This window comes from Archocentrus centrarchus, chromosome 18, assembly GCF_007364275.1.
Source record: "Archocentrus centrarchus isolate MPI-CPG fArcCen1 chromosome 18, fArcCen1, whole genome shotgun sequence".
NCBI lineage: Eukaryota > Metazoa > Chordata > Actinopteri > Cichliformes > Cichlidae > Archocentrus > Archocentrus centrarchus.
Genome location: NC_044363.1, coordinates 10,653,722 through 10,664,991, shown reverse-complemented (window position 1 = coordinate 10,664,991; position 11,270 = coordinate 10,653,722). Strand labels below are relative to the sequence as shown.

At 44.1% G+C, this 11,270-nt stretch overlaps 1 protein-coding gene across 1 annotated transcript; it reads left to right on the top strand.

Moving 5' to 3' along the window:
- The first annotated feature begins 7,508 nt into the window (after window positions 1-7,508).
- Window positions 7,509-9,758, top strand: LOC115797185 (tripartite motif-containing protein 16-like protein). Its single transcript, XM_030753694.1, has 2 exons — window positions 7,509-7,977; window positions 8,050-9,758. The coding sequence occupies exons 1-2, from the start codon at window positions 7,509-7,511 to the stop codon at window positions 9,177-9,179; spliced, it is 1,599 nt and encodes a 532-aa protein (XP_030609554.1). The 3' UTR covers window positions 9,180-9,758.
- Window positions 9,759-11,270: the final 1,512 nt, after the last annotated feature.

The window sequence follows — 11,270 nt, the reverse complement described above, 5'->3', positions numbered from 1 at the left end:
AGTCTCCAAACACAAGCAGCTACAAAAAAACCCCACCAGAAATAGAAGCACGATTTGTCTCTAGTCGTTTTTAACAAAGAAAATGTCGCTAAGAGGATTAGGAAAGTCTTCGGTTCAACTCAGAACAGAATGAAAATTTGAAAATGCTCCCACGGATGTTTACACCAAAAGATCGCTGATTCGCTCATTTCGCTGTCAATCAAAAAGGGATTCAGCCTCAGACAGATCATCCAATCATCATGCAGAAGCTGAGTGTCCGGGCCAGCTGAGGCCAGCCCACTGCCCCATAGACCCCCAGAGACGCTGAGCGTCCGATGGACGGGACAAAGCCCAGCATTTATCCAATGACTCGTCTCGTTTCGCTGCGCTGTTTGCTTCGCTATTGAACTCTGTAGACGCTCAGCGTCCACACTGTTTAAAGCACTGGGAAGCTGCGGGAATGAGTGAGAGGAAAGCCTCGTCGTTACCAGTGATAAAAAGCTGATTCTGAACAAAAGTTGAGCGCGTTGTAGCGCACATTTAGTCAATGACATGTATACACAACAGTATATATTTGATCACTTATTTTTTGACATTTTAGGGGAAGCTGAGCTTCCCTTGCAGTCTTAGAGCAATCGCCTCTGCTAGAAACCCTTTATGGGACTCTGCTGCTTTCTCGGCAGACCACTGCCATTAATTTGTGGACTGGTGTGGTGAGTACGCGCACATACACACAGTTGACTGATGTCGCTCCCAGCTTAAACTGCTAGAGTGAAAAAAAAGGTTTTCATATGAGGGTTTTAAATAAAATAATGAAAACGAAGGTCATTTTTCCTATAATTTCAGCTTGTTTTAGTTAGTTTTGTAAAGTCACAATACAGTTTTAGTTAGTTATAATTTTTTCCTTTTAATTATGGTTTTTATTCATTTCAGTTAAGGAAAATGTGTTTTCAGTTTCAGTTTTCGTAATTTCATTCATTTTCATTAACTATAATAACCCTAATTCTGGCAATGACCACAGGAAGGAAAAGCGGCACTCTACCCACAGGGTATTTAGAGTGGCTGGGGTCCTGATGACTTGAACTGAGGATATAGTCAGCCAGGGGAAGGAATACTTTGAGAACTTCCTTAATCTCACTGAAACACCCTCTGTAGAGGAAGTGTAGTCGAGGGATGAGGGGGATGACTCGCCCATCACTGGGGGTGAAGTCGCTGAGGTAGTTAAACAGCTCCTTGGTGGCAGGGCCCCTGGAGTGGACGAGATTTGCCCTGAGTTCCTGAAGGCTCTGGATTTTGTAGGCCTGTCTTGGTTGATGTGGCTCTGCAACACTGCATGGTGATCTGGGCCAGTGTTGCTGGACTGGCAGACTGGGGTGGTGGTCCCAATTGTTAAGAAGGGGGACCAGAGAGTGTGCTCCAACTATTGGGGTCATACTTCTCAGCCTGCCGGGAAGGCCTATGCCACGGTACTGGTTAGTCAAACCTCAGATTCAAGAGGAACAATGCGGTTTCCATCCTGGTCGTGGAACTCTGGATCAGCTCTTTATCCTCTCAAGGATATTTGGGCATGGGTGGGATCCATTTACATTTACTTTGTGGACTTGGAGAAGGCATTCGACCGCGCCCCTTGGAGAGGTCCAGCAAGAGTATTAGCTTTTCAGCAAATACTGTGCAAATGCAAAAAAGCAGTCCTACATATTTGTTTAATATGTGCATTGAAGGACATATCCTGGTCAAAAATGACTCCAAGATTTCTCACAGTGTTACTGGAGGCCAACGTAATGCCATCCAGAGTAAGTATCTGGTTTGACACCATGTTTCTAAGATTTGTAAGACAAGATAAAACTTTAATGATCCCACGACGGGGAAATTTGCGCATTACAGCAGCTCAGTACAGAGAAAAAATTGAAAGGATGAGTAAGAACAAATAACTAAACTAAAACTAAAATAGAATAGAATAAAATAGCAAAAAACTATACACATATACTCTCTGGAGCTTGAAAAAGGCGACTGGACTTCTTTTTGTTTCTTGAAGACGTTTCACCTCTCATCCGAAAGGCTTCTTCAGTTCTCAACCAAATGGTGGAGAGACCCAGGTATTTAAACCCCTGTGGGCGTAGTCCCCTGGAGGTGGTTATGACCCTCTATTGATCATGTGCGTGAACACATGTGCCCAGGTGTGAAGGGGGCGTGGGTCATATTTAATAAGTGGTTTCAGTTGAAACCAATTTAGGACTCCGCTCCATTGTTTCCTGTGGCCTATTGAGGTCACTGGAACAAAGGTGTGAATGGGGGTTGAGACATCTGGGAAGGGAGCTCAGGACAGCACTGTAAGCGGGGGAAAGTTGGTGACGTAATCCACCTCCTCTGTTCAATGATGGTTGTTCACAGTGGACATAGATGGCTTCTTTCACTCTTCTTTCAAACCATCTGTTTTCCCTGTCCAAAATGTGAACAGTCATGACCTGGATGACTGAGAATCTACACAGACATATACACATATACATAAGCACTATATACATAAATATATATATCAATGTCAATATACACATTTACATATACACACATATACACACACATCAAAACACTATATACAGATATCAAAATATTATATACATTTGTAGCCGGTAAGGTACATAGCATACATGGTATGCATTATATGGGTGAGTGTAATAAATAAAATGTATCTGACTGTATGGATAAAGTGATGGCAGAGGAGGTAAAGTGTCCAAGTGACTCAAGACATTATGATGCGTTATACAGTCTAACTGCTGTTGGGATGAATGACCTGCGAAAGCGCTCCTTCCTGCAGCGAGGATGTTTCAGTCTCTGACTGAAGGAGCTGCTCAGCTCACCCACGGTCTTATGCAGAGGGTGATGGGGGTTGTCCATGATGGATGTCAGCTTTCTGGCCCTTCTTATACAGGACGTCTGTGTTTGTACTCCAGTCCAGCTTGTTGTTGAGCTGAACACCCAGGTACTTGTAGGAGACCACTGTCTCAATGTCCTCCTCTCACCCACCACCATCACAGACTCTAGAGGACATCCCAGCACAGAGCTAGACCTCCGCACCAGTTTGTCGATCCTGCTCCTGTCCCTTTCGGTGCATCCACCCCCCAGCAGGCCACTGCGTAGAAAAGGACAGACGCTACCACTGTGTCATAAAAGGTCTTTAACAGAGTCCTGCAGACACCAAAGGACCTCAGTCTCCTCAGCAGGTGTAGTCGACTCTGGCCCTTCTTATACAGGACATCTGTGTTTGTAGTCCAGTCCAGCTTGTTGTTGAGATGAACACCCAGGTACTTGTAGGAGACCACTGTCTCAATGTCCTTTCCCTGGATGTTCACCAGTGCTGTAGGGGGTGGCTTCCTCCTGAAGTCTATAACCATCTCCTTCGTCTTGCTGGTGTTGATTTGGAGTGCGTTGTTCTCACACCAGTCGACAAAGTCACTGATGACCCCCCTGTATTCCTGGTCGTTCCCATCTGATACACATCCAACGATGGCCGTATCATCTGAGAACTTCTGTAGGTGGCAATGGTCTGAATTGTACCTGAAATCTGAGGTGTACAGACTGAACAGAAAGGGTGAGAGGACCGTGCCCTGTGGTGCCCCCGTGCTGCAGACTACTACATCAGACACACAGTCATGGCACCTCACATACTGTGGTCTGTTGGTGAGGTAGTTGATGATCCATGCCGTTAGCTGACTGTCCACTCCGGCTCCCTCCATCTTCCCTCTCAACAGTGCAGGCTGGATGGTATTGATGCACTGGAGAAGTCAAAGAACATGACCCTCACAGTGTTCCTCGCCTGCTCTAGGTGAGAGAGGGATCTGTGCAGCAGGTAGATGACGGCATCGTCCACCCCGATGCCGGGCTGGTAGGCGAACTGCAGGGGGTCCAGCGCTGAGCTCACCAGTGGGCGGAGGTGGTGCAGGATGAGCCTCTCCACGGTCTTCATCAGGTGAGAAGTCAGGGCCACAGGTCTGTAGTGGTTGGACTCCCTGGGATGTGCGATCTTTGGCACTGGAACTATGCAGGAAGTCTTCCACAGTTCAGGAACCCTCTCCAGATTCAGGCTCAGGTTGAAGATGTGCAGGACCACCTGACAGAGCTGGTCTGCACAGTCCCTGAGCAGTACCCCTGCTTTTTGCTGCTTCGCTGCTTAGAGCATCTCTTCACACATCCCCGAACTGGAAATTAATTTATGGATCTGGTCAGCTGGTCTCTCAACACTATTGATGGCCCAATTCTCATCACGAGGAGATTGGGAGAACGGGAACCCTCTTTCCTCTGGTCCGACTACACACCCGGCTGGCTATGTTATGGATTCCTGTGGGGATGGAAGATAATGTTCCTGGCTGCACTGTGTGGACGTGGCATATCTATTGATACCAGGATTTTTCCCGAATTGGACCTGGGGATATCTGGTTTCCGGGCAGCTGTTCAGGCCCTAGTAAGGCTGCCTATGAGGGATTCAGAAACAGTACGAACTCAATCAGACTCAGTAGAGCTGAATCGAAATGGATTACATCTGGAGGAGTGTTGGAGTCTCTGTTCTGCATGGTGGAGTAGATCCAAATTTGGATTATTGGACTTCTGAGAGGTAACCAGAAAACTGTAAGGTCTGTCAGCAAATAGTTATGATGGCCTGAACCAAAACAATTGCAGTATTTGGAATTTGGCTCCCAGACGGCCTTGGATGGCTGTCTATCTAAATCGCCTCCTGGAGATGTTATGTAAACAGATGCTCTTCACCCCCGCCCCATGTTGTGACCTGTATGAACTGGTATCCTGGCAATCAAGGCTGACTGTACCATCTTATCATGAACATTATCATGAACTACTGGTCTGGAAGCTGTGTGGCCATCACAGTATCCTGCTCGTCTCCGCTGGCAGCCCCTCCCCTACCCACCCTAGTGCTCTCCAGGCTTTAAATGTGCTACTACTTTGCTGAGGTGTTTTTTTTTGGAACCCCGTAAGGTGTTCATAATGAACACAATACGAGATGATTTTTTTTAACCTACTTATCCCTGTGTATCTCTTTCTGTTTTCCTGCTAAAGGTAGCGCCGGCAAAACGGCTGCATGACCTCAGACACCTGTCCCCCCTGTTTGATTCTGTTGTTTGTATTTCTCTTGTATGGGTGTTCTGGAATGCAAATTTCATTATATGTTTACATATAATGACAATAAAGTCTGGGTGCCTGGGTGGCTTAGTGGTGAAGTCGGCGAACACATACACACGGCACGTTGCGGTGCAGGCGGTGCGGTGCAGGCGGTGCGGGTTCGCGTCCCGGCCCTTCGCCAATTTGCCCGCGTGTCTTCCCCTGTATCTTTCCCCCAATTCCTGTCTCTCTCCACTGTCACGAAAAGCCGCTGTGGCCCAAAAAAAAAAAAGTTTTCTTGAATCTTGAATTTCCATGAAGTCACTACTAGTAAAGTTAAAGGAATACTCGGCTCTACAGAGCTCTGACGACTATTGACGAGATAATCTACCTCACTGGGAGCAGCGTTTAGGTAACTGTTCTGCACTGTGTTGACACATGGAAGAGCATAATAAGGAAGGATAATAATAAATATCCTGTAATAAAACTTATTCCCCACTGCTGTGTATTCAATTAAAGTAAATGTAAATGTTACTAAGAAATGATCAGACAGGAGGGGGCTTTCAGGGAATACTGTTAAGTCTTCAGTTTCTATGCCATATGTCAGGAGAAGATCCAGAGTATGATTAAAGTGGTGGGTGGGCTCCTTTACATACTGAGAGAAGCCAATTGAATCTAATAATATATTAACTGCAGTGTTGAGGCTGTCATTTTCAGCATCTACACGGATGTTAAAATCACCCAATATAATGATTTTATCTGAACTGAGCACTAAATCAGATAAAAAGTCTGAGAAATCAGACAGAAACTCTGAGTAAGGACCAGGTGGACGATAGATAACAAATAAAACAGGTTTTTGATTTTCCCAATTAGGATGGACAAGACTAAGAGTCAGGCTTTCAAAAGAATGAAAACTTTGTCTGGGTCTTTGATTAATTAATAAGCTGGAATTGAAGATTGCAGCTAATCCTCCTCCTCGACCTGTGCTTCAAGCATTCTGACAGTTACTGTGACTCGGGGGTGTTGATTCATTTAAACTAACATATTCATCCAGCTGTAACCAGGTTTCTGTAAGGCAGAATAAATCAATATGTTGATCAATTATTAAATCATTTACTAATAGGGACTTGTAAGAGAGAGACCTAATGCTTAATAATCCGCAATTAATTGTTTTATTCTTTGGAGCAGTGGATGAGGATATATTATTTATTGTTTTTGAATTTTTATGCTTAAATAATTTTTTACTGATTTTAGCTTTGTTTTTTGGTTGTCTGGGAGCAGGCACCGACTCTATGGGGATGGGGTTTTTGGGGGGATGGCAGGAGGAGAGAAGCTGCAGAGAGGCGTGTAAGACTGCAACTCTGCTTCCTGGTCTCAACCCTGGGTAGTCACATCTTGGGGGGTTAATAAATTCAGCCAGATTTCTAGAAATGAGAGCTGCTCCATTCAAAGTGGGATGGATGTAGTCTGTCCTAACAAGACCAGGTTTTCCCCAGAATTATCTATGAAGCCCACGTCGTTTTTTTGGACACCACTCAGACAGCCAGCGATTCAAGGAGAACATGCAGCTAAACATGTCGCTCCTGGTCTGATTGGGGAGGGGCCCAGAGAAAACTACAGAGCCTGACATTGTTTTTGCAAAGTTACACACCGAGTCAATATTAATTTTAGTGACCTCTGATTGGCGTAACTGGGTGTCATTACTGCCGATGTGAATAATGATCTTATCAAATCTACGATTAGCCTTAGCCAGCAGTTTCAAATTTCGATGAATGTCGCCTGCTCTGGCCCCTGGAAGACATCTGACTATGGTCACTGGTGTCTCTAGCTTCATGCTTCTCAAAACAGAGTCGCCAATAACCAGAGTTTGTTTCTCGGCGGTTGTGTCACCGAGTGAAGAAAAACGGTTAGAGACGTGAACAGATTGGTGGTGTACCCAGGGCTTCTGCTTAGGGCTATGCTTCCTCCTCACAGTCACCCAGCCGGCTTGTTTTCCCTGCTGCTTGGGATCTGCTGGGGGGGGGGGCTAATGGTGGCTAAGTTGATCTGATCAGCTTTGGTCACTTTTCCACTAGTACCTGCTCAACACCACTCAAGGAGGTGTTGATAGATGTAATTGGTTGATTTAGCAAACTCTTCTTTAAAGAAACTCTTATCATAAAGACTTTCCTGATTGTACTGCTGAACTCACATGATGATATCTGAGGTAACAAATGTGATCAAATTTGCTCTGGAGTAAAACAGAGAAATAAACACACTTTAAGTGTTTCACACCACCCTTCTTCCTTGAATAAATCAAAGCCTGAAAACTCCTCCCTTTTCCACATAAACCACAGCAGCTCCAGTCTGTCTACATATTTTCTAGAATTATTTTCACTTCTAGACAAGAGAAACTCACACAGTCACTGACACTGAGAGGAGAAATGGCTCAGAAAGGAGTTCAGCTGGACGGAGAAACCTTCTTATGTTCCATTTGTTTGGATCTACTGAAGGATCCGGTGACTATTCCCTGTAGACACAGCTACTGCATGAACTGTATTAAAAACCACTTTGATGAAGAGGAAAGCAAGAGAATCCACAGCTGCCCTCAGTGCAGGAAGACTTTCACACCGAGGCCTGTCCTGGAGAAAAACATCATGTTAGCAGAGTTGGTGGAGCAGCTAAAGAAGACTGGACTCCAAGCTGCTCCAGCTGATCACTGCTATGCTGGACCTGAAGATGTGGCCTGTGATGTCTGCACTGGGAGGAAGCTGAAAGCCACCAAGTCCTGTTTATCTTGTCCAGCCTCTTACTGTAAGAAACACCTCCAACCTCACTATGATGCAGCTCCATTAAAGAAACACAAGCTGGTGGCCCCCTCCAAGAAGCTCCAGGAGAACATCTGCTCTCGTCATGATGAAGTGATGAAGATTTTCTGCCATACTGATCAGCAGAGTATCTGTTATCTCTGCACAATGGATGAACATCAAGGCCATGAAACAGTCCCAGCTGCAGCAGAAAGGACTGAGAAGCAGAAGGAGCTCGAGGTGAGACGACTAAACATCCAGCAGAGAATCCAGGACCGAGAGAAAGATGTGAAGCTGCTTCAACAGGAGGTGGAGGCCATCAGTGGCTCTGCTGATAAAGCAGTGGAGGACAGTGAGGAGATGTTGACTGAGCTGATCCGTCTGATCCAGAAAAGAAGCTCTGATGTGAAGCAGCAGGTCAGATCCCAGCAGGAAACTGAAGTGAGTCGAGTCAAAGAGCTTCAGGAGAAGCTGGAGCAGGAGATCGCTGAGCTGAAGAGGAAAGACGCCGAGCTGGAGCAGCTCTCACACACAGAGGATCACAACCAGTTTCTACACAACTACCCCTCACTGTCAGCACTCAGTGAGTCTACACACTCATCCAGCATCAATATTGGTCCTCTGAGGTACTTTGAGGATGTGACAGCAGCTGTGTCAGAGACCAGAGATAAACTACAGGACATCCTGAGAGAGGAATGGACAAACATCTCACTGAGAGTCACTGAAGAGGATGTTTTACTGTCACCATCAGAGCCAAAGACCAGAGCTGGATTCTTAAAATATTCACGTGAAATCACACTGGATCCAAACACAGTAAACAGACTGCTGTTATTATCTGAGGGGAACAGAAAAGCCACAAGAATGAAACAACAACAGTCTTATTCTGATCATCCAGACAGATTCACTGTCTGGTGTCAGGTCCTGAGTAGAGAGAGTCTGACTGGACGTTGTTACTGGGAGGTGGAGTGGAGAGGGAGAGGAGTTTATGTAGCAGTTGCATACAAGAATATCAGCAGAGATGGGTGGTCAGATGACTGCGTGTTTGGATTAAATGATATATCTTGGTCATTATGTTGTGACACAAACAGTTATAAATTTTGGTACAAAAAAATCAAAACTCTCCTCTCAGGTCCTCGGTCCTCCAGAGTAGGAGTGTACCTGGATCACAGAGCAGGTATTCTGTCTTTCTACAGCGTCTCTGAAACCATGACTCTCCTCCACAGAGTCCAGACCACATTCACTCAGCCGCTCTATGCTGGACTTTATCTTTATGATGGAGCCACTGCAGAGTTGATTAAGCTGAAATAGTCAGAAGTCATTGAGGGACAGTTGGTTAAAATGTGTGTTTCAGTTTCTTTGGTCTCCATCATTGTTGTGCTGTTTCTTCTCTGCACAGAGATCACCTGTCAGTCACACTTTATGGCTGCTACTTTGACATCTTATTGTTTGTTGTCCACTTAATGATTGAGTTTGTTTGAACACAGAAATCTAAAATTGTGTTTCCATTTATCTTAAATGTTGTCAAATCACAGGAACACTGTTTCTCTGTGTTTGGCACAAAGATTCAAATATTTTGGGAAGAGGTCAAAGTGACGTGAGAAATTTATCTCAAAGAAATTCTGCTGCACACAAAAGTGTTTCTAGTTTGTACAAAGAAGGAAATAATTACAATCAAAGTGAGCAAACAATAATGAACCTCAGCTTTTTAAATGACCAAAAGATAACCGCAATGTTTTTGAAAATATCCTCACAGATCAAATGTTACACACTGGATAACAAATGATTTTGATCCTTCCTCTAGAAAAAAAATAACACAACAACTGAAAGACCAACAAATAATATTTGAAAAAATTTGTGAAGCTTCTTTGTTATTTTCTAATAAATAGATTTTATAGAGGGTCAGTCTGAAGAGTTGTTTCATGTAAACCTGCTGTGTGGAGTTTGTTTGATCTTCTGAACTGACAGGATTTTATTTCTTCTCTTTATCAAACCTGGTTTTTGAATTTTCATGTTTTGATTCAGAGAAGTTTTATTTGTGTGTGTTTGTCATTGTTGTTCTCTGGTTGTGTATCTCTTGAAATATCCAGCATGCAAAGCTGCATAAAAAGTAGTCTGCAGCAGTCAGTCAGTCCAGTTTGTGTAGAAAAAGAGTCAAATGAGGCCTTGTGAGCCTCATAAAGTGGAAAATCTTCACTTCTTGTACACAGACACACAAATCAGCAGATATGAGACCAGGTGGTGAAAAATCATGTTGACATGAGGAAATCAGGGAGGAGGAATTCATGTCAGGAAATTGATGAATAGTCTAAATGTTGTGACTGTGTTGGTGAGAGTAAAAGTGAGAAAGATCTGTAAATAAAATGATTCTACATTTGATTCTTTTTGCATGAACCCGTCTGTATTCAATGATGGATGTTAATAAAGTTGTACTGATACAACACCATCACTGATTCTGCTGATGGATAATTTTCACTTATTGATCCCTGATTAATATTCTGTGTGGAAACTTGTTTCTGCCACTAAAAAGAAAAAAAAACAGCATCCATAACTCGAATTTTCGAGTTAATAAGTCGAAATTTCAAGTTACGTATCTCAAATAGAGTTGCCAGTCAGGAAGCTCCGTGATTGTACATCATTTCCTTTTTAACCAGAAGCAGGAAGCTGAAGGTATCAGGTGTCCAAGAGATCGACATGAAATCATTGATTCCTTACCTTTTATGCAACTGTTTTTTGCTAGAAGACTTTTTGACAATTAACGGCCAAGAACATGCCGACAATTTGTTCACGTTTACTAGAAATTGCTAGCTCACTGATACTGTCGCTACCCCATTTTGAGTATGCATGCGCTGGCGGCATCTACTTACCGCTGTGGCGTCGCCCGGACCTCTCTTTGGCACAGAGGGAGACAGCACACACACACCTCGATTCATCCTTTAGCAAATTTTAGCAATTTTTGAGACAGCCTACAGCAAGTTTTGTTGCACAAAATTTGGCAACAGTGTCGGCCGCCGATTGGCAAATTACACACAAATATCCGGGCCAGCATAGATGAAAATAGGCCAGGAACACGTTGAATAAAATCCAACATCCTTTTCTGCAGTTTACTGCCTACGGTTTCCATTTTTTGGAACAATGTTTCCACTTCTTGCTGAATTTATCTCCAGCGGTTTTGGCTGCTTTCCACACCTGCTGTGCCGCACTCACAGCTTGTTCCTAATATCGTCAGTAGAGTCATTTTGTGACTCATGATGGACTATTTTAGAGAATTCAATGAGGCCTTTGAACTGACCATGCAGTGGTGCAGTGGAGTGGATGCCTTTGTCATTGGCGGTCAGATGGCAGCACTCAAATTACACAGACAGACCAACATTTTCTCACTATTTGAAAAGCGTACGCTGG